Source organism: Diplotaxodon limnothrissa, linkage group LG2 (assembly GCF_057381915.1).
Source record: "Diplotaxodon limnothrissa isolate DT_005_m linkage group LG2, D_limnothrissa_male_GT1.1, whole genome shotgun sequence".
In the NCBI taxonomy this organism is placed as follows: domain Eukaryota; kingdom Metazoa; phylum Chordata; class Actinopteri; order Cichliformes; family Cichlidae; genus Diplotaxodon; species Diplotaxodon limnothrissa.
In genome coordinates, this window is record NC_140597.1 from 27,408,583 (window position 1) to 27,430,871 (window position 22,289).

The 22,289-nt window shown below is 43.6% G+C and overlaps 2 protein-coding genes across 2 annotated transcripts; one reads left to right on the forward strand and one right to left on the reverse strand.

The window, feature by feature from the left end:
* Nucleotides 1–801: 801 nt before the first annotated feature.
* Nucleotides 802–7,264, reverse strand: rmnd5b (required for meiotic nuclear division 5 homolog B). The gene is made up of 10 exons (XM_085369587.1): nt 7,196–7,264; nt 4,939–5,116; nt 4,689–4,831; nt 4,466–4,603; nt 4,173–4,273; nt 3,886–4,052; nt 3,621–3,786; nt 3,380–3,482; nt 3,132–3,286; nt 802–2,824 (listed from the first exon to the last, which is right to left on the reverse strand). Exons 2-10 carry the CDS (start codon nt 5,075–5,077, stop codon nt 2,761–2,763), a joined length of 1,176 nt encoding a protein of 391 aa, XP_085225713.1. The 5' UTR covers nt 5,078–5,116; nt 7,196–7,264; the 3' UTR covers nt 802–2,760.
* A 3,181-nt stretch (nt 7,265–10,445) lies between these two features.
* LOC146638563 (uncharacterized) lies at nt 10,446–19,816 on the forward strand. The gene is made up of 2 exons (XM_085361829.1): nt 10,446–10,804; nt 11,257–19,816. The coding sequence occupies exon 2, from the start codon at nt 11,336–11,338 to the stop codon at nt 19,331–19,333; it is 7,998 nt and encodes a 2,665-aa protein (XP_085217955.1). The 5' UTR covers nt 10,446–10,804; nt 11,257–11,335; the 3' UTR covers nt 19,334–19,816.
* Nucleotides 19,817–22,289: the final 2,473 nt, after the last annotated feature.

The window sequence follows — 22,289 nt, forward strand, 5'->3', positions numbered from 1 at the left end:
CTGCCTGCTTTGAAGGGGCTTAAAATCCACAGAGAGTATACCAATAAAGCCCACTAATAGGAGCTTTATGACAGAGTTGTGCAGGCTTTTGGGACTAATATGGCTTTTAGGGGTTTATCCTTGGATCCTTATCTCACCCTCTCCCTGAGGCCCTCCCTGTTCTACCTCAGCCAGCCCTCACATACCATCGCCTGCAGTACAGACAGGAAAGAGGTGGAAGGTCAGCTCAGATGGAAACATAGGAGGATCCCTGATTGGTGGTGGTGGGGGGGGCCTCTGTAGAAACCAACAAATGCACAAGCCTGAACTGAATGCCAAGAAAATGTTGGCAGGAATGAAGGTTTAACACCTGACTGTTTTCCAGGTGAAAAAAAAATGTGCAATGGAAACACAAAAGTGAGAAAAAGGCAGAGCACATGTAAGTCCATAATGCAGGGTGATAATCTGAATAGATACGAGCTGCAGCTGACTCACAGGCCCTTACCTTGGCATTTAAAACATTATATAAACTAAGGCTTAATATAACCGTGCAGCTCCAGAGAGGCTGATTGATTTACTGAAGTGGGATGAGGAAAGATTCTTACCTCTCACATGCTGTCAGTCTGTGGGAGTACTGCAGCGCTGCAAGGCAGCACCACAGTTTATCTAATAAATTAATGTGCTGGTTAAATATTAGTGAATTATTTCAGAAGATAACATTTCTAGCTGTGAAACTGGAATACAAATCTGTTTTCTCAAACACATAAACGCTATTTAGATTGACACTAGTGCCACCAAGTGGTAGCTACACAAATCCCTCCCCGTGTGGTAGGAGCAGTCCATCACCAAGTCCCAGTACAAGCCTCCATAAACCAACTGGAGTATAAATTTTTATTTTAATTTCAGATGCAAGTATATGAAACATGTTAGAGGATAAATATTTACAATAAAAGTCGCATAACACAAAAGCAGGAAACACACACATTCAGCTAAAAAAAAATTTAAAAAAAAAAGTTAATACATGTAGTACGAAGCGCTAGGGGTCTATCTGCAGGGACAGTCAAAGAAGCAGAGAATGATTGTCAACCAAAGAGGAGGAAAGCGGAGAGGAAACTCCACACAAAGCCGAACTGATTCAAAATCAAACCTAAAGCTGAGTAATGCTGGTGCAGTGCTTGCTGAGAGAAAAAAAAAAGCCTCGGTAATGTGCGAGGTGACATCACTAGAAACTTGCACTATTAACATCTAAACATGGTAAACACTGCCTTGGATGTTGTGAGACTGCAGAAATTGACTGTATATCCACACACACACACGCACGCACGCACGCACGCACGCACACACACGTTCCACAACCTTCAAAGCAATCTGCATCTATAGATGTATAATCTTTGTTCAAGACTCCTTTTATAAATGTACAACTTTAATACTAAATGCAAAGTGTGGTATGAACTGTTACAATGAGCCCTGAGGAAATGTAGGGGTTTTTTAAATGTCACTTATTCGGACTATCTCAAATAAAAGCCAACCCTACGCAGCAGAGGCGTTTTCTATATATTAAACAACAGCCACAGTGACCAGAGGGCTTCTGTATCCACAAAAAGTAAAGCTTAACCACAAGCCTACAGTCACTGCAAGCCAGACCATGCGGCTACCATCACACCAATTTACATCTCCAAATCACATGGCGTGCAAGCTCAGGACATACGACAAGGGGGCACAGTAAAGCGATGGCGCAGCCGTGATGTGAACTGTGGAGCCGTCAGATCTCAAAGTTACGCAGTAGTAGTGTTAAATGTGCCTGTTGCTCTTCTGTTTACTATTTTACACAAGCCACTGCAGTGATTGTGATTAAAAAAACAAAACAAAAGAAAACAGGAACAAAACACATTTCACAGTAGTATATATAGATATATATATATATATTTTTTTTGTTTGCTTTTTCAGTATTTGTTAAATACATACATAGAACAAGACAAATGGCTTCTATAATGAGGAAAGTTTTGCTGGTGTGGTCATACACAAAAGAAAAGCTGTTCCCACCGTCGATGGATAATCTGATCTGAACAGATGCATCAGCTGACAGTGAGTTTTAAGCTACGTGAGGACTTTATTACACTATGGAGGACTAATGGATCACAATCAGAGTTCGGCTCGAGAGAGACCTTCAGTTTCCCCTCACCAGCAAATAATACACCTTCAATAGTTTGTAACTCAGCGTGTTGCTTTCATGTATAACGGAAGTTTATTACCAACCTGAAATCAGAAACTGCTTATCTACACCATGTACCCACACTCTACACCCATTCATTATCATTCTGCTTTTGTCCAACAAAATAAAAAGAAAAAAAAAAAAAAAAGCAGTCATCAAACTCAAATTAAGTTGATAAAGCCAAGAAAGCAAACACTAGCAAGTATTACATACTTGAAAAAGATAAGCGTATAACTCTGCAGGTATTTGCAAATGACTTCCAATAGATGATCCTTTCTCATAGGTGCTGCTTCGTGAGGATGTTCCCATTACCGACTGACTCCTCACTCTACTACAGGTTTGTCAATGGACCATCCCTTTCTGGACTCCTTATATTATGCAAAGTTAGAGGGTCCGAGGTGGGTGACGGGATGCCCAAGGCAGTCCAGAGGAGCACTGGGGAAAAAAACCTTAATGCTTACCATAACAGGCCAGAAGGCCAGGGACAGAGGAAAAGGGTCAGAGCAAAAGGTCCTGAAGACGCAAACAGCTCCAGGCAACTTCATCCTTGATGAGGAGAGAGTAGCGTATCAAAAGTAGATCTGCTTGGCGTGTGACGGATTCTGCTCCATGGGGCAGTACGGGCATTTCAACCTGAGGAGGACAAGAGTCAAGGTGTTACCATCTTTGAATTCTTTTATCCTACATTTGTACCTTTCAGTGAACCACTTGCATTTTATTTTCTAACTGCAATTACAATTTTGTTCAGGAATAAATCTTTTGGGAAAGCAGTGACTGAAATTACAGTCAACATCAGACTCAGCATGTAACTTATAAGTCTTCATTTCTTTGCATCTGGGTGACTAGTAAAACTGAACATTTTGATCCTGGAAAATAGTAAAAGTGCTTTCAAACCAACACCAACTTCCAAAATAGATAAATTCCTTTTTTGCTGACTTACTTCCCAGCATTGGTTAGTTTGTTGAGAGCATCTCTGGAGATGACGTGTCCACAGATGAGCTTCATGGGAGGATTGCTCTCTGACGTTTGCTGTCGAAGAATTGGGCAGGCAAACACAGAGTGGTACCAGCACTTCTTCCCGAGGTCAATTTCAATCTGTCAGGTACAGACAGGACACGAGTGAGCTAACGGCTCAGAAATTATTCTGAGGAGGGATAACTGCATTTTAAAAACTCTAAAAGGACTTACAGGCAGCTCGTCTTTGTGTGTCCACACTCCACTGCACTGTCTCTGCTCTATCACCTGTTTGATGTTCATCAGCACAGGCAAGGCCATACATCCAGATGCAAAACTGCAGAGAAACAGATATGGCATTGTTGATAAGACAGCATAAAGATGACAAATGTCTAATAATTACTAAAAACTGTTCCACTTCCAGTGTTAAACTTGATGACAGGTGATCTAGTTCACTGTTCATGTTTTTCCTAACCTAACACTTAGTGGCGATTCTACAGAGAGGCCCAGCAAAGCGCAGGCGTCCCGGGTGAAGATGTTGCAGATCTCAGCCCACTGATTTGTCTCCAGCAAGCTGCGGTACGGTGAGTTTTCAATGCCATGACGCAGGTACACCAAGCTGCCCATCAGAATCTGGATGTCTGCAAAAATGAATAAATAAAAGTGGTGAAAATACACACACACAAAAAGAAAAAGAAAATATCTAAATTCTTGTTACATGGAGATACTATAATGCTTACCTCTCTGGTGCTGTGAAGCAAAGGGCTGGAAGTGCCTGGCATACTGCAAGGCCTCCATTTGGTTGCTGATTCCTCCACTGAGCAAGCTGATGAAGTACAAGCGGTGCAACTTGAACTCTAAACTGCTGTTCAGGTCCAGAAGACGCTGCCGATTCGTCACAGCCCACCTGCAAAGACACGGAAGAAACACTCAGCTACTGAACGTAAACACTCCTCAACTAAAGATTTATCAGTTGTGTTAGAAGGAAGCAGATAATTAAAACAATAGATACAGAAAGACCACATACTCTAGTGCTGGCCTAAGGTCCTGCATCCTCAGAGCTTCAAGGATCCTGTTTAGCTCCAGGAAAGGCTGCTTCATGCTCATGTCTATAACTACACCAGACTCCTAGAAAATAAAACTACTTTTAAGAATTTCTAAGACTTATCTTCACAAAAACAGCATTAACACAACATTTCAGCCAAAACTATTTCTTCACTCATCAGCATTTCATAAAGAATCACATCAAAGATATTCAGGCAAATATTTTGCAATAAATAGATAAATAAAAAATAAAGGTTGGAGGTTTCAGCTCTTTACCTGACAAAGGTCTTCTGCTACACTAAGCATCCCTTGTCTGTAAAGGTGTTCCACAATGGATTCACTCAGGTATTTCTGTCTCTCTGGGGAGTCCCACACGGTCTCTGCCACAACAGCACTGATCTCTGCATCGAAATTCTACAGAAAAGCATGCCAGAGGTGACGTACATGTTCTAAAACATTTTCAAGGAAAGTTGAAGAGAAACCTGTAGCCGTTCCTCACCCTGTCGATGGCTTTGCCAACTTTAGACACACTGCCGTGGATGTCCTTGTGTCGAGAGGCTAGCATCTGCACTGTTTCTTTGATATTTTTACAACACTGCGCCATAGTCTGTGATAGGACCGATAAATCTGCATCTTGTACTCCTGTTGGAGAAAAAAGGTAAAGGTTTAATGTGCCAAACCAGAGAAGATGGAGCACAGAGAGACCACGAACCTTCCATACAATTTCAATCATTGATACATGATCTTACCAAAAGCAACTAGCTGTCCTCGTATCTCACAGACGCTGCGCAGGAGTTCATCTAGCCTCTCCTCAGACTGGTGGCCGTACATTACAAAGCGATGGAGCACCTTCTCCAGCTCCCGCTCCACACATGCACACTGTTCCATGGTTCAGGCTGGAACCCGCACACACAATAACAATAACACCTAGAAAAACAGAAATATGTTATTAACTAAATGTTTTGATATTTATTTTAAAGGCTTTTGAAACTGTAGTGATGATACAGTAGCATGCAGTATTGAGCCACCAATCATTTGTTTACATTTTACACGAAATATTTGATATGCCTACTTATAATAAAACAGCCTGAACTCTCTTAAGCAGCTTTCTTGTAATTTATTCTGTGTGGTCTCCAGGAATAGTTCTCCAGGCTTCTTGAAGGAATATTTAAAGTTCTTCTTTGGATGTTGGTATTCTCTATCTAGGTGTGCTTTTACTGTACTGGCAGTGTGTTTGGGATCATTGTCATGGTGAAAAATTAAGTTCTTCCAATCGCATGTTATTTCACGGTGGTTCAAATTCCAGCAATTTTGACATGATCTCCAACACCACTGGGTGAAATGCAAACCCAGATAGCCTCCACCATGTTTTACAGACAGTTGAAATTCTCACCCTACCTACTCTGTAAATACCAACCATGATTTGAACCCAAAAAAAAAAATCTAACTTTGATTCAACAACTTATGTGTTTCTGCAACAAGCTCCTACTAACAAAGTGCTTAAAGATGCAATCCTAAATTGGTTCATTGCCAAATTTTCACTCGTGTGGAGATACAACACTGAAAAAACCTTGTTGATACTGATTCTGTTGGTGCCTTTTTACACTCGAGTCATTCGTAGGTCACTGTTAGCTAACAACAACAACAACAACAAAAAGAAATGTAAAAATGAGTGTAAAAGATGCCCTTTAGAAAACTTGGAGAACTAGACTAATTGAAAAAAAAAATGACATGATTCTAATGGAATGAGGGGTAGCTCTTGCACAGCACTGCATATCATCTGGAAGTTGCATCTTCAATGAGAGAAATGTTTTGTCACTCATCCACGTCTCTTCTTCAGTCTCTTAAGACTGACTACAGGGTTCCCCAGCCTTATAACAAAGCATTTGCATACTTACAAAACTGGCACAATTACCTGAGGTCAGTTTCATGTTCTTTAATGTGCAAATTGCCATGACCATCGATAAATAGTACCATTTACAGAAAATTGGAGAATGGCTGCATACTGGGAATCCCCAAGTTAAATTAATTTTAAGTTATTTAAAAGTTCTAAAGAATCTTTGGGATTCTCAGTGAACACAAATGTGCATTTCTATAAAGGCACGTTTTAACAAATAACATTTGTAATTAAATAAGCCGAACAAAGATTTTTTTTTTTTAATCTGACATTTTAAGAGGTAAACACAAGATTTAGGATAAAACACTACAGGTTTTTAATGACAGAGATATTAACAACTTTTATTTCACACTGACAATACCATTACTATCTCACAGCTGCCTCTAAAACAAGTATGCCCGATCAGTAATAATGTCTTAAAATACCTCCAACAGCTGTTCGGTCCTACCCCGATTCAAAGTTTGGCCTACGTGATAACATTAGCAAGGCCTAACAACATCACAAACAAGCACACAATGTATGCTGCGGCCTGCTATTTACGTCTCATCTGTAACTGTAATTTAACAACCAAGTGATGATATTAAACATTACATGTCTGCATGCTGAAATTAAGAATTTTTAAATAGAAAAGCTTTACTTAATGGTAACGCTTTGCCGTAGCTCACCGCTAGTAAGCCGACAACAGAACATGTCCACCTACCGTAAAGGAGCTAGCTAATATTAAGGCTCAAACGGACTTCTCTTTTAACGTTTTAATGACAAGTTTCCTACGTTGTTATTTTTTACTCAAAATTACTCTTTTTAAGTACCATAAATTATTACGTAATTAATTATTATGTTAACTAAGAAAAAAAAAACACAAGCCGCTGCACAGCTAACATAAACAAACGGAATCGCAGTCGCTAGCTGGCTACAAAAGCTCGTCATTGCTAGCAGCTAGTTAACTAGTAGATGTTAGCGATCTGCTAACTGACAAGGCCCAAATAATTTCAGGAGAGAATGTCAACCCGCTTGTCTGCACTATTTTGCCTTATCCTAACAGTCAACACACACGTCGCGGTTCAACTGAATTTTGACAGATATTTTTTAAATAAAAAAAATGCACTCACCTGCCGTGCTAATTACTTAGCAAACATTAGCGTTAGCCACTTCTGTGTTATGACAACACTTCGGCAGCACCGTAATGCGGATCTTCCTGCGTCGCATCCTACGCTAACGTATCGTTTCAAAATAAAAGTCAGTGTCTCTGCGACAGACTAATTCAAGCACGACTTCAAGGGTACAAGACTTTAATACTTGTATGCTGTTCATAGGTTAAGTGGTTAGCACGGCATACTATATTATTATTTAGATCTATATTAACAAATCTAAATAGTTAACCCAATTTTAGTTTCTGAGTTTATTTGTAGAAAATTTATCATATCACCTTTTAAATATTATGTCTCAACCTTTAGTGTCATTTAGTTCTGGCGAAGCTTTAATAAATCAGTTATAATTAAAACAAATAATAATGAGAGAGAGGGCTGGAAGTGTGGCTACTGTTGCCCCTGCCTGTGCAAAGTTAATCACATCCTAAAAGAGCAACTAGGTCAGTTCAAAAAAGATAGATTTGAAATGTGATATATATGTTTATATTCTTTCTGTTTGTCATAAATACTGGCACTTAAATAGCCCATCATGAGACTAGAGCCTTGTTTAACATCATATCCCTCAGTTAGAACACCAGCAGCAAAAGTATCCTACCTGTAATGATTTTTTTAAGTAATTCGTGTTTATCTTCACACACAAGGGAGTGCTGTGAGCAGACAGCATTTGGCATTTGCTCTGCATGTGAACACTGAACATCAACCTCCGTACCAAGCTCTGTGCAAGGTTCTAGTTTTTTTTTATGCATGTACAGTTGAGGTCAGAAGTTTACATGCACTCAATTTGGGCATGAATATCATGGTAATTTTGGGCTTTTAATGATTTCTTTGAGTTATTCTTTTTTAGGGGTGGAATATTGTACAGAAAGCATCTTTAAATACTTAAAAAAAAAAAACACAAGATTTGGGTGCTTAAATTTTATATTTATTTTGAATTTTCGTGTAATGAGAGGGTACCCACCAAGAAAAAGGCCCTTCCTCCAAAAATGACACCTTCAAGCTTGACTGACGTTTGCTCTCATGGACAAGTCAAATCCTTCTGAAGGAAAGTTTTATGGTCAGGCGAGAAAGATAATGAGCTACTGGGCCACAGTGAGAAGGGGTATGTTTGGATGAGTTAAGGTGAGGCTTTCAATCTAAGAACACTGTACCAGCTGTCAAGCATGGTAGTGTTAGCATCATGCTCTGGGGCTATTTTGCTGCCACGGGCTGGTATATTACACAAAATGGTTAGATTAATGAAGGAGGAGGACTGCCTCTAAATTCTTTAACTCCACCTTAAATCAACAGCTGGATGGTTGAAACCTGAAAACAACTGGGTGTTGTAACAGGACAGTGATAACAAACACACATCAAATGGATAAACAGGCTGATTAGAGCTTCTGGAATGGCCTTCCCAAAGCCCTGATTGCAACCCTATTGACAGGTTGTGGAATAAGCTTGAAAGCAGAGTCTTTGCCAGTTAACTAACCGATTTAGATGAAGTATACCAAACATGCTGAGAAGAGTGGTCAAATATCCAGGCACAATTATGCCAAAAGCTTGTTGATAGCTACCAAAAGCATCTAATGGAGGTGCAACTTGATACTGGACAATTAACCAAATATTAGTGAATTGAGCATGTATGCTTTGACCCCATGCAAATGAGAGGAAATCCAAAATATATTCAAACTGGTGCACTAAATTCATGTTTTTTAAGCCATTAAAGATGCAATTTGTACAATCATTCCAACCTGGAAAAAGAACAGTTCAAAGAAATCTTTAAAAAACCCAAATTCCCACGACATCCATGCCCGTGATGAATGCCTGTAAACATCTGAGCACAACTGGAGCTTATTGTTCATGCCCAACTTATGAGGGCAAGGGTGGGTGAGGTCTTTGGACTTGAGCAGTGTGGCGTGACTAATCTATCAGTGATGTAGACCAAAGCTCCCCATTGCCGAGGTGCTCATCATTCTTTCCCTCTGAGTCCTCCTCCAGTCTGCTGCACTGCCATAACTGCAGAGGTTCAAATTTATCAGCCCTCCTTTACCCTTTATCTCACACCCAGTGCACCCTTACGCATTGATGCAAGTATGCATGCATTTCTGTCCAGCGGTTTATACTTTATGGGTCTGAACAGCCATATTTTACACATTTCCCTAGTGATATTCCCAGTTTTGTTTTGTTTGTTTTTTACAGCAACCCATTGCACATAAAATCACATGATATCTTCGCAATGACTGTTGGAAAAAAAGCATATATCTGTATTTATATTTTGTGATTAGAGCCACAGTAAACAGCTCCACAGAGGTCAGTGACTCCAAATTCCACAGTCAACCATAAAATTTAATTTAGCAATGTGTGTCGCTTAATACAATAGAATAGGCTTAGTGGAAATTACAATACCATACACAAAACCTGTCATTAACGTTCCACTGTACAAACATAATCACAGTCCTGTGTGCTCAAACATTTTCCACTTCCTACGGATGACTTAATGACTGAGATTGAATGATAATCTTATGAGGTATTAGGTATGGGACAGAGGGCTTATCCACACTCACTACCAACCAACATGTTTAGGCAACCTGAGACTCATTGGGCAATACAGTTGTAGCAACAGTAATAAGAACAGTAAAATGACATGACCCTTTTTGTTTGGTAGGTTTGGCTTAACACTTTACATGCATTTAATTGATGGGCACTCATGAATGTTTAATTAAAGCTAAGGATGTTCATAGGCTACAAAGACCATGGCTCTTAATATTTAACAATATTATTAGGGGAAAACAGCAGGATGTAGAAAGTTTAAGACCTTTAATTGTTGCATGCCGCAAAAATGCAATTCAGCAGAGGTCTGCATGTGAGTTATTACCAAAACTGGATAATCTGTGCTAAACTTTGACCTTTTCCCCAGATACACACAGATAAGCAAAGGTGCAAGTTAAGTTGCATGTATTTAACACCTGGACAATGTGTGTGCTGTACTTCAAATTCCACTTTTCCCTTTTTTTTCTCCTCCAGCACACAGTGAAATGACTATGCCTATCTGGCCCCGATAGTATTGGTCTATATATAGAGGAGCCCTGTGACTGAGCTGGCTATAAGTGTCAGATTCCAGGCGCACTCATCCGTCCTGGCTGGATCAGCACCTGCTGCTAACTATACACCCACCCACCCCTGTGCCGCACCCCATCCCAGCTCACACAGGAAAGTCTGTGCCCAACCAAACCCCAGTCTGCAAAAGAAAAGAGATCCACATTAGATACAGTAAGCACTTTCCCTGTTGCCAGTGCAAAAGGGAGGGGCAGAAATACAGTCCAGGAGATGTAATATGTCTGAGTTAGATGCCCCTCTTTGCTTTTTCTATTCAAGTCTGATACATGGCAGTGCCTCTGACACTGTGCTGTCAGTGGGCCACCGGCAGACAGAGCTGGACGGATCTTCTCAGTCCTGGATTCAGCTTATGAAGAGAGGTTTTGTCAGCTTGGGGTGTTTTGTGGATTGAACGGGTAGTTTGTCCGATTTGGGACGGATACCACAACAAAGAAGAATTCAATGTCCCTGGGAAGTCTTCATCAGTGGCTAAAGGTAGAGTATCAGCCTTTCTCTGTCTACTTGCACAAGGAGAGAGTTTTTTCTAAAGTTTGGATAAGGGATATGTGTTGGTGAAAGTTAATTTAAATATTGTTACTCTATGTATCTAGGATAATCTCTTTGTGAGATTCAAAATCTCTTCTTGTGAGATTTTGAGTCTGTAGCACAAAAAGATCTGGAGTCAAAATAAATGTTCATATAGCTTGCTGTATTGGTTTAATTACAAGTTACATAACAAAGGTATTGTAGATGGAGTTATTATTAGAACATTAGGGCACCGAAAGATAATTTCACTCTAGGGAAGTTAAGTAAAAGGAATCAATCCAATTCTAGGTTCTACATTTGTAATTTCTATACTTTTGCCTCTCACAGATATTTATCAGCTATTACTGGTGCTACAAATGAATGAGCTACACAATGTGCAGATGACTGTATCTTATTTCTAGTCCAGGAACGGAGCCCAGAACAGGCAAGAGGAGCAGACTGGACTGGCCACAGTGAGAATTTGGAGCTTGTGGACTAGCAATGGACAGCTGGACTCTCCAGGGGGACAGCTACTCCTTCCTGCGTAGTGCCCCCCGCACCTTTTCCCTTTGCCATCGTGACGGCACCCCCAACCACGTTGAAATATTCGACATTATCAACATCCCTTCTCAGCGCAGCGCCATCTCCGAGACCACTTGCCTGTGTGACATTTTCGGAGACGACTGTGAGTCGGCGTCTCTCTCAAGCAGCCCCGCTGTACGGCCCTTTGTCCCTTCCCAGAGGGAGGTGGATGGGACGGCTGCTGCGTCACCTCTGTTGGACGAGCTGAACGATTCCTCTGGCTCTTACCACACAGCACAGGGCTCCAGTGAAGGCGAGGAAGGCTTTGAAGATTCGAGAGACAAGCTTTACAGTCCTCCACTGCAGAGGCTTCTGGAGGCCAAAGGGCTGAGCTCTAGTCATCCAGAAGTTTCTGAGGACAGCAGTGCAAATTCACAACCAAGAAGGCAATCACCAGCACCTCAGCTTAGCACAGCAAGCCCTTCTTTCCAAAATCCCAGCACTGGTGAGAGGACACCTTCTCCTGAACATAACAGCCCCTGTATCTTCAGTCCAGAGAGAAGACTATCATCTTTGTCCTCCTCCTCAGCTGAAAAAAGGCCTTCATCGTCCTCACCTGATCCAAAACAAACGCTTTCAGAACCTGAACCAATAAGAACAACTCCTTCATTCAAAGACAGCAACAGCAGCCCGTCACATCAGTCTCTAACTCCAAGTCCCTCTCTTGAACCCAGAAACTGTATCAGCCAGTCGTGCTGTGAATCGGTGAACCCTCATTTTTTACCTGAGTTTGGAGTAGCACAAGACACACCTGAGCCAAAAGCTGCTAACTTAAATCAAAACAGCAGTCCAGCTGAGCTCCCATCCAAAGACTTTTCTCAGGATTTTACAGAATCAGCCTTTGAATTAAGAACCTCTCATTTATCCCCTTCACCTTCACCCACAGATTTATTATCTAATTTAAGAGAAACACCGGACTCCCCTGAGCTTAGTCATAGGTCCTCCTCCTCTGACACTCAGGCTTCATCTCCTTTCCCTGACCTAAGAGGGAGGATCTCTTTACCTGATCTCTTCAGCAGAGGCTCTACGCCTGAGATAAAAGATTCTCCCCGCACATCAGGTCCCTCTACTGCAGAAAGAGAAACAGCAGCTACTCCTGAAAGCCAAAGGTTATCAGTGGAAGCAGGCAGTTCTGTTTCCACTCCTGGCCCACAATACACCCCTCCCTCACCTGTCATTTCAAAAGCATCATCCCCTGAACTTGTGGAGGGTTCGGTCTCACCTGATTTCAGAAACACAGCTCCCTCACCTGGCTTGCTCAGCGCTGCCTCTCTGACCAGACCTGGGTCAACAACTCCCTCTCCTGAACGCTCACCAGAAATAAGACAGGCGACTTCCCCTGTGGTAAGTTATAGTTTATCTCCCTCACCTGCTTTTAGAGACAGCTGCTCTCCCATCAAGCACAGATATACTTCTCCCTCACCTGAAATCAGGATTACAGCATCCTCTCCTGAGGTTGGCAGGAAAGAGCAACCTGTATCAGCTTCTCCTCTGCTGGAGCCTCTCTTCGACACATCCCCATCAAGAAGCCTCACTTCCTCCCCTCACATCACAGGAATTTCTTACTCTGTTGTTCAACCCGAGGACAGGAGCAGTCCCCCATTTCCTGAACTCTCTCATCTCCCCGTCCCAGAGCCAGATAATACACCCATCCCCTCTGAAGAAAGGAGCCTCACCACAAGCAGAGACGATATAGCAGAGTCCATTGGCTGCTTCACAAGCTCTGCCCCAGAGACTGAAAAAACTCTGCTACATCATCCCAAGCACCAAACACCTTCACCTCAGCCAAATCATCAAACTCCCTCACCTGAACCAAGATTTCAAAGTCCTTCACCTCAGCACAAAAGTAGAGATCCATCACCTGCTGCCTCTCCGCACAGGTGTCAGCTATCACCAGCAACCCTCTCTGCAGACTGCAACCCTCCCCTTGGATTAAATACCCTTTTGAGTGATAGGGACTCTTCTTCAGCAGTTATCGCAGAAACACAGTCTCCCACATATTTGAGAAAAGAGAGTGTGCCACCCTCATTTGAGACAGTAACAAGGGACAAATCTCCACCTTTGGTTGCTGAAATCAAAGGCAGTTCACCAGCTCCTCTGCCTTTACCTCCTTTACCTATTTTACCAGAGGGAAAGTTAGATTGCCCTCTAAAACTGCAAAGGGAAGAGAGAGAAGAAACACCAGAGGAAGTAAATATAAAGGATAAATCAGGCGCAGCTTCTTCCCCTCAGGAAAAAACAGATATTCATCCCCTCTTTTTTCAGAGAGAAGACACTGATAATAATCTCCCTTCTGAAATCAACTGTCCTTCTCCTAATCTTCTAGTTCCCAAGAAGAGAAGTCCAAACCTCTCACCTGTTCACGGGGTTAAATCAAATTCACCTGCGCAGCCTCTGTTTGCTGCTCATTCCCCAACTTCTGACAGTAGCAGCTCTTTAAAATCTACATCTGAGACCTCGGGAGGACAGCTGTTAACCAAAGTTAGGCCTGAAAACAGAGAGAGGTTCACAGAGGACATGTCCCATCATGCAAACAGAAGGCGGACCCCCTCTCCGCCACTCACCAGGTTTACACCTGTCCACATCATCGCTCCTGAGAAACCATACAGACAGTGGCAGAACAGAAGCCGCAGTCCCACTCATGTTGGCGCATCCTCACCTAGAGGCAATTTAAAGAAGGCGGTGACAAATAGGGAAAGCCCCGACAATAATAGCCAGGCCCACTGGGTCAGCCCAGGAAGGCAATTGGGAATGGAAAGGGGAATGCCACTGGAGCAGGAGAGGCAGAGAGGCAGAGAGAGGCAAAAGGATAGGGAGATGGAAAGAAATAGGAAGAGGGAGGAGCAGGTTCCTGAAACGGAAGAGGAGGGGTCGCAGGGGGACACCAGTTACAGAGGGGAACAGGTTGAGCTGTCATTCAGTGCCAGGAATAGAAAAGGACCTGCGAGTCGCGGTGCAGCTCCCACAAGCAGAGAGACCCGACAAGGGTTGCCAACAGCGCATTCCTATTCGGAGAGCTCGTCTGCCACAAGACAGCTACAGCAACAACAGAGTGTTCATAGACTCGCTTCACAACAAGCCACCAGGGGTTGTGCTGCCAGCAGACGACCCCAACCTCCTGCACCCCGAACAAAGAGCAGTGCTCCCAGACATGCGGCCTCATACAGGCCCGGCCGAAGTTCCAGCTCCAGCATGGGGAGTGAACTTGATGAGGCAGACGATGAGGTGAAGTGGTTTACAGATGTGGCTTTCCGCAGCCTGTCAAGCCCTGATATAGATTACCTTGACATGTACAACTCAAGCCACCACTCATCCGCAAACATCTCCCAGCCATCTACCCAGGAGAGCCCGGCAGGGATCGGCACTGCCTGGCAAGCCTATGCTGACTTCAGAGGTTCTGTGCCAAAGTTGGACCATGATGAACTCTCCTCCCAGCAACCATCTGCATACTTCTCAGATGGCTTAGATCCATCTAGGCGCTATGAACTGGGCAGCTTTGAATGCGTAGATGTGGCTGTGGAAAGGGAGGACTCCAGGAAGCTGAGGAGAGGAGTCCCAAAGAGACAGATCCAGCTGAAAAAGAGGAATGATGCTGATGGGAAGCAAGACGGAAGCAGTGGAAATAGCAGTCCTGGGCTAGCAAGCATGGTGGAAAGCTACTCCCAGGCAAGTCAATCGAGAGGGACGTTTGTGAGGCAACAGAGTACACCAGCAGCAATGCACGAGCACTACCCCTCTGACCACAGCCCTGAGCCCCATCTTCCCAATGTCAGAAAATCCCAACTCCAGAAATCTGCTTCTATGGATGAAACATGCACGAAAACTCAGATGGCTTCTTGCCTGATCAAGAATGTGTTGTCCAAAAAGATGCAAAGTGCTGATAAACAACCTGATGAACAAGCAGGCGAAGGATTGAGCCCCACATTTGAGAAGAGCAGTCCACCAGCTGAGAGTCAAGTGGCACCACTTAAAGAATCACCAAGACCAGACATACATGACCTAAGTTCCAGTTTTCAATCGGATTATAGCCTTTCATCGGAGAGTATTCCCATGAGAGGGGAACCAAGCGCCAAGGATGAAGCTAAACCACCCAGAAGCTTTGGTGTGAGACCTAGTAACAGGCCGAGCTCATCCAGCAGCTGCAGGAGTGTTACCTTTTCCCTTACTGACAGTGAAGAGGCCGATTCTCAAAGCAGGAATGCAGTGCTGTCGCGATCTGAAATGCGATCAGAACTGAAGGTGCCATTCGATAGTAAGCAGCGCAGAAGTGGAGAACAACAAGCAGACTACAGCAAAACATACAAAAGGGAGGGTGACGACTCAGCAAATGCCACAGAAACTCCTTCTGCCGATGCAGCCCACAGCGCACAGTTCAGACCAACAATGAGAGGGGGCGTGTGTGAAAGCCGGGAGGAACCGAAACAGTTGCAACAGGGTGACAACGGCGCCTTCATGTCTAAAACGCAAGAGATCAAACTGAAAGCTGTGGGGAAAAAGAAAGCCTCTTTAAATGTGTGTCTTACACCTGAAGCAGAAAGCAAATCTGAGAGTACTTCACCAGATATATTTTTTAGACAAAACATGGATGAGAAAACAGAAGAAGAAGACGGAGACGAGAACAATAAAGCAAAAGGCCCGCTTCACAAAGTTAGAGATGTGAGGCGGCTCGTGAAGAATACTTATAATCTGTCCTTTAAAGCATCTAGTGCTGAAGAAAGTGTAGAAACTGCTGATGAAAAACATAAAGAAGAAGCCATAGCAGCAGAGGAGATGGATTTAAGACAAGGGATAAGGAGGGAGGAGAGGAGGGAGGAAAGAGCAGAGGAGTTCATGGCGGAGAGGACGGAGGAAGAGAAGGAGGAGGCAAAAGACTCAAAAATGTTAACCCCATCTCCACCACCTCACAGCAAAGGAAAGCCTCTGTCTGGTCCACAGCCAATCCAAATAGAATACAAAGCTGTTTGCTTGAAAGAAGACAAGAATAAAACATCGCGTGTCAAAAAAGACTCAGAGAACCTAGGTGACAAATCCCAGGTTTTTTCAAAGCCCATCACCGATGTGAGCAGAGAATTGCAGTCTTTGAATGCACCAAACAACACAGCGTCAGATACTGAAATATCCAGACCATGTGAGCCTGGTGTAAACATTACAGCAGAACCACGAGAGACGCTGCCAGAAATCCACAAAGTTCCAGACAGTGAGGATAAACCTGCTGCTGTAAGAACAGACAGGAAGCATCACATGCTTGGAAACCTCCCTAAAATGCCCAGTAAGGAAAGAGAGGTGTCCACTGCTGTAGTGTTAATCAGGGAAGGACCGAGCAAGACCAGGACATCTGCATCTCCCGCCCAGGAGATGGAGATCCAAACCCCAATCCTAGCAAGGCCTGCTTCAATTTCACCTAAGCCCACTACCCCTGGTAGTGCCCCTGCTACTAGTGGCCACTCTGTGTCCATGTTATTAAAGGAGAAAGGCTACCAAGCTGACATTGGAGCAGTTGTGGGTGACAGCCAGAATGTATCTGGAGTTAAAGGAGTTCCCCGCAAGCATGTGAACTCTCTGGAGATCCCCCTTCAGACCGTTGCTCCTTCTGACGGAGGTTGGAATGAGTCTCATAGAGAGAGGACATTCTCCTCCTCATCTACCACTTCCGTCCCCTCAGCAGTGTCTGACAGCACAGATGCAACCACAAAAACCAGGGAAGACGAGGGAGGTAGCATAAATCCTGCAGAAAAAGACACTGCAAAACTAAGGAGTTTTTCTCAGGAACAAGACCCACTCCCTACCAAGCAGAGGGACGTGTCAGATTTTGAAGCTGTGAAGAGATTAGATCCCACTTTCCCCCCGCGGTCACCTGCAATAAGGAGATTCAAACCACAGCCGATTCAGGTGAAATCAATGTCTAAAGAACCACAGAAAAAAGACATTCCCACAAGCTCTACTGGAAGCTCTACTGGAAACTCTAGTGGAAACAGCAGGCCTCAAATCATTGAAGTTAAATCCATAGCTAAAAATTCCCAAAAGCCAGTCGTGCCTCCAAAGCCGAACTGCAAATTTAAACCTGCAGATTTTGGTGTGACATCAAATGAAGCACATAGATCGTCGGCAGCAACATCGACTGCAAAGTCACAAAGTGACGAGAGGACTCAGACGATTGTAGTGAGCTCGCCAACAATCTACAGGAAGATTTCCACTGACTCCACAGCAACATCTAATTATTCAAGAAAACTAGCCGTGTCAGCGGTGTCCAGCCTCAAACCTCCGCCCAGCAAAACAACTTCAACTGCCAGCTCCAGTCTCTCAAACCAGTCAGCAGAACCTCCAGACTCAGAGGCTACTTGTGACAGAGGGCAGATGCAGCAACCAGCTGCCTCTCCTCAGACTGCCAGATGTGCACAAAAAGCTTTAACCTCAGTTCCAACATCAGCCACCAGCTCAAGTGTAACCTCAGCTGCAGGTTCGGTTTCTGACCCGATTGCAAGCCAAACTACCGCACCCGCCTCAGCAGGAGTCAGCAAGCCAAGCCAGCCAAGCCAGCCGGCTGTTATGGATCGCGACAGCCAGCTGCAGTATCCCAGGGCAGCAAACCTTCATCAACAACAAACTGTGCCACTGACTTCAAACAATACAACACAGCCCACTGCTGTTTCCACAACACAACTGCCAAGATATACGCACCAGCCATGCCACAGATCTCTCTCCAGTGAGCGCTCACAGAGGACCGACGACCTGCATTTTTATGCCTCTGATGACCCTCCAAGCTATGATGAACGAGAGAGCTTCAGTCCACTGACGCTCCCGGATTTGACACCCTTGAGATCAAATCGCTTTCAACCCTCCTCCCGTCCTCCTGCCTGCCCCTGCACAGCTGGTTGCCCCACTCACATTGGTCTCCACCCTCCTCACCATCACCGAAGTCCCCATAACCTCACCCCACCGGCCCCCACGCATTCTCCGGGCCAGGCTCTACCATACGCAGTGGCACAGCCTCCTCTTCGGCCCCACCAGTGCAGACCCGATGCTCAGCCAATGAGCTACCAGCCAGGCTCTCCCAAATCAAACCCTTTTGGTCCAAGCCAGCAGCCAACAATATACCAGCCTCTCCACCAGCCTGCTCCTTGCGCTCCTCACCCCTCACTCATGCAGGCCTGCTCTGTGGACCGCTCGTTGCCCCCACCCCAGCACATTGACCCTCGACGGCCTCCTGTGCACAGATCCCCCCACCAGCAGCCACCGGGGCTGATAACTGGGGCTCCTTACAGCGATCCCAGCCACAACCACTCCCCTGGCCTTCCCTCTATGGATCCTCAGTTTCTATGTGGCACTCAAAGCATGGCAGGGCCTTCCTATGGCTCTGAATACGGGGGTGACAGCTCCAGTTTGTACTCAGAAAGCAGCTATGGGCAGACGCCTCGCAGAGTGCTCCTGGATCCTGAAACAGGGAAGTACTTTTATATTGAGGTGCCTGTTCAGCCTCTGAGGAAGATGCTGTTTGACCCAGAGACTGGCCAATATGTGGAAGTGCTCATCCCACAGCAAACAATATCACATTCAGGCCTGTATCCGCCCTCCGCAGCCCCCTACCCACCCCTCCCTAACCCCAGCATGTACGCCCCTGCTCCACAGTACATGCCCTATGCAGCTCCTGCTCCCCCAGCCCAGCCCCAGCCACCCCGGTACCCCGAAGCATCAGCTGCAGCAACAATGCACCCAAGCGGCTCCGGGGTCGGCTACAGAAATCCCTCTGGTCAGGGTTCAAAGCCCGAGCCTCAGAATCATCCCTCAGTGGACCACAGCTACCTGGAGAGCATGTATTATGTCCCTACAGGGATGAATACAAGCCCCAATCCCACCCCACCAGACTATTACCACAAACATCCCCCCAACTTACCCCCAACAGGGGGGAAAAGGTCCTGAAATAGAGGGTAGAGGCCGACTTCCTGGAGCCTGTTAGGTTTAAAATACACAATGTATAAATGGAGTGTCCAATGTTAGCCTGTAATGTTTTCACATTGCAACTGAAGACAGCAAGTCTTTGGTTGTTTTATTTTTTATTTGCTACTATGTGCTATGCCAAATAGATGACTCTTGGGTATTCAAAATGCAAACAAGAAGGCCTTGTGTTTGAGGCGCTCTTTAAAAGTACTAACAAAAATGTGTATGTAGGATAATCAGGTCGTACTCTAAAGTCACTAGTAATGTGCAGACACTTTAAATCCATAAGTTTATTGATAAATTGAGGTGTGTATTTTCTCTACAAATATCTCGAAAAACAAAACAAACTTGGAAATAGTGTTTTAAAAGAACCTCATATTTATTTTATGATTGTGTTTCTCTTAATTTGATTAAGTTGGTGCACGCGATGGCTGTAAAACAACACATCAATGCCAATAAAATGTCTCATACAAAATTTTCTTTTCTTTCTTTCTTTGTATTTTTTGTTCTGATGCAATACTTTAGCCTTTATCTTGAAGCTGTTTTAAAATACTGGAAATCTTTGGTCATGCAACCTTTAATTTCGCCAGCGTAGCAATCTGATTCACAGGTTATTTCCTGATATCAGTAGCTTCGTTTTAAAGTGCTTTGTTTTAGGATGAAACATTAAAAAATATAGACTTATTTAAAATATATTTTGATAGTTCATAGTCTAAAAAACAATTAAAGAGATCCAAAAAACACAGAAACTTTGGACACCACTTAAGCTCATAAAATACAACAGATTATATAAACCTTTATATATGATAGTGATCCATTAATGTGTTCATTTGGATTAAGAAGGTCTTATAGTGTGTAAATTTTTTAAACAAATTATTAACTCACTATGATTTTTGGTAAGTCGTAGAAAACAAAAAAATGTACCCAGTCTGAATTTGTAAGATCACACTGTGACCACTGGGGGGCGCCACAGACCACTACAGCTTTACAGACTCTTTCTCACATCCTGAAGGTATGTGAACATCTACTAACCTTTTGTGAGAGGGCCAGGTGAGACACTGAGACTTTCATTGGATGATCTGTTGGTGCTACATGGTCAACACTGTGGCCTCAGAGCAAAAAAGGGTCCACAGAGAGAGGCATAGTCTCCTTTTACTTGTGTGTTTCTCTACCATGCTTTCTCTCACATGCATGTTAGATTTACTGGTGATTCTAAATTAGCTGTAGATGTGGATGTGAGTGTGAATGGCTGTCTGTATCTCTGTTCTAGCCCTGAAATACACTGACAGTCAGTCCAGGTGGTACTCTAGCCCTCTGACAGGTGCAGACACTCAATCATTTGAGCTACAGATATGCTCTAATGACTGAGAAAAATACCTGTTTATCCTAAGACTGCGTGCATTCACATCTAGAGGGTGACTGACTTAAATAAGATTGGCTTAATTCCTCCCACGGATGTCACTAAGGAAGACAATGAAGATGTATAACTCAGAAAGAGAGTGTCTACAAAATCCGTGAGTAAGAGCTGCACAGCGAATCTTTACTGTTCACAGCAAATAAACTACGTGCCAGTCTGCATTCTTATGACTTCCTCTTTTATGAACTAGTCACTGAAATGTCATACATCTAAGTTTATTGCCATGATTCCACACTACCACAACCTGGATAACTATTAAAGACACACCTTGGGAACACACACTCATCTATGTAAACCTCCGGACGCGCCTCGTACAAAATGACTTCCAGACAAACACAAATACTTCCACCTACATTTGGTTACATAAAATCCAAGGTTTGCAACATTTTTTCTTTTTGTTGGATGATCCTGCACATTTTCTCTTAACACCTTTAATGTATCAAATATTACGCAAAATCAAGACCGCTTATGGTATCGGTGAGACGGCCAGTGGTCGGGACATTTAATAAAGTGATAATGCATTTTATAAATTCACTAATATTTTAGGTTGTTAATGATCTTTTAACATTAATCAGCTTTTTCCAGACACGTCCTCCACGTTGTGTTTGACTGAGGTGAATTCCAATCGTGGGTACACACAAAACAGACACCATGACATCATTATTAGTGCTCTGGGTTCTTTCCATTGTGTCTGTTATTGTTATGGTTCTGTGGGCACTTTTGTAGCCCACAGTGTGTCGACACATGCAGAGATATACACATACACACACGCACAAACTGTTGGAGTTCCATCATCCTCACCCCACCCAAGAACCACCTACATTGTCTCTTTGATGTAGACCTACCGGAGGTCACTGATTGACCACTGGAAAAGTCCTCTCTGCAGGGCCTAATATGAAGAATGTTTAAAAGAGTGGGTGGCATGGAGGCTTGGTCAGCCTGATAAGAGATAGAGGTTTAGGTGATGACACGTGAAGTCTTTGGGAATAAATTGTGCCGTGTGCTGACATTTTCCACAAAGTGCCCCCTGAATGTGCAGTCACTGATATTAGTGGATGTCAGCAGCCTCCAAGAATTGATTAACAGTGACTAATAGTATATCTGAGTCATGACACAATAAAATGGAGCGGTTCTTGGCCATGACTGTGTGTGTGTGTGTGAAATGTATCAATCAAGAAGGAGAAATGAATGTCTAATCCAGTTGCATCAGATGTCTGCCCTTACCTGAGGTTTCTCCCTATTAAAAATACATTTTTCCTTCCCACTGTCACCAAGTGCTTGCTCACACTTGGTTGTTTGATTGTTGTGTTTTTCTCTGTAGGGTCTCTTCCTTACAGTATAAAGCCCCCTGAGGCTTTGGTGATATACGAATAAAATTGAAAATAACGGAACTGCATTGACCTGAATTAACCCGTGTCAGAAGAGAAGGCAGTCTTATCTGAGAACTATGAGTCATTTATATAATTTGCATAGTTATAAATGAACAAGTAAGGTAATCAAGTATTTTTAGATTAAAAGAGA

Coding starts and splice junctions, on each gene's coding strand:
- LOC146638563 (XM_085361829.1), top strand. CDS start 11,336: ATGGACAGCTGGACTCTCCAGGGGGACAGCTACTCCTTCCTGCGTAGT.
- rmnd5b (XM_085369587.1), bottom strand. CDS start 5,077: ATGGAACAGTGTGCATGTGTGGAGCGGGAGCTGGAGAAGGTGCTCCAT. Junction 4,604..4,688: donor TTGGCAAAGCCATCGACAGG/GTGAGGAACGGC, acceptor GCTTTTCTGTAG/AATTTCGATGCAGAGATCAG. Junction 3,287..3,379: donor CACACAAAGACGAGCTGCCT/GTAAGTCCTTTT, acceptor TGTACCTGACAG/ATTGAAATTGACCTCGGGAA.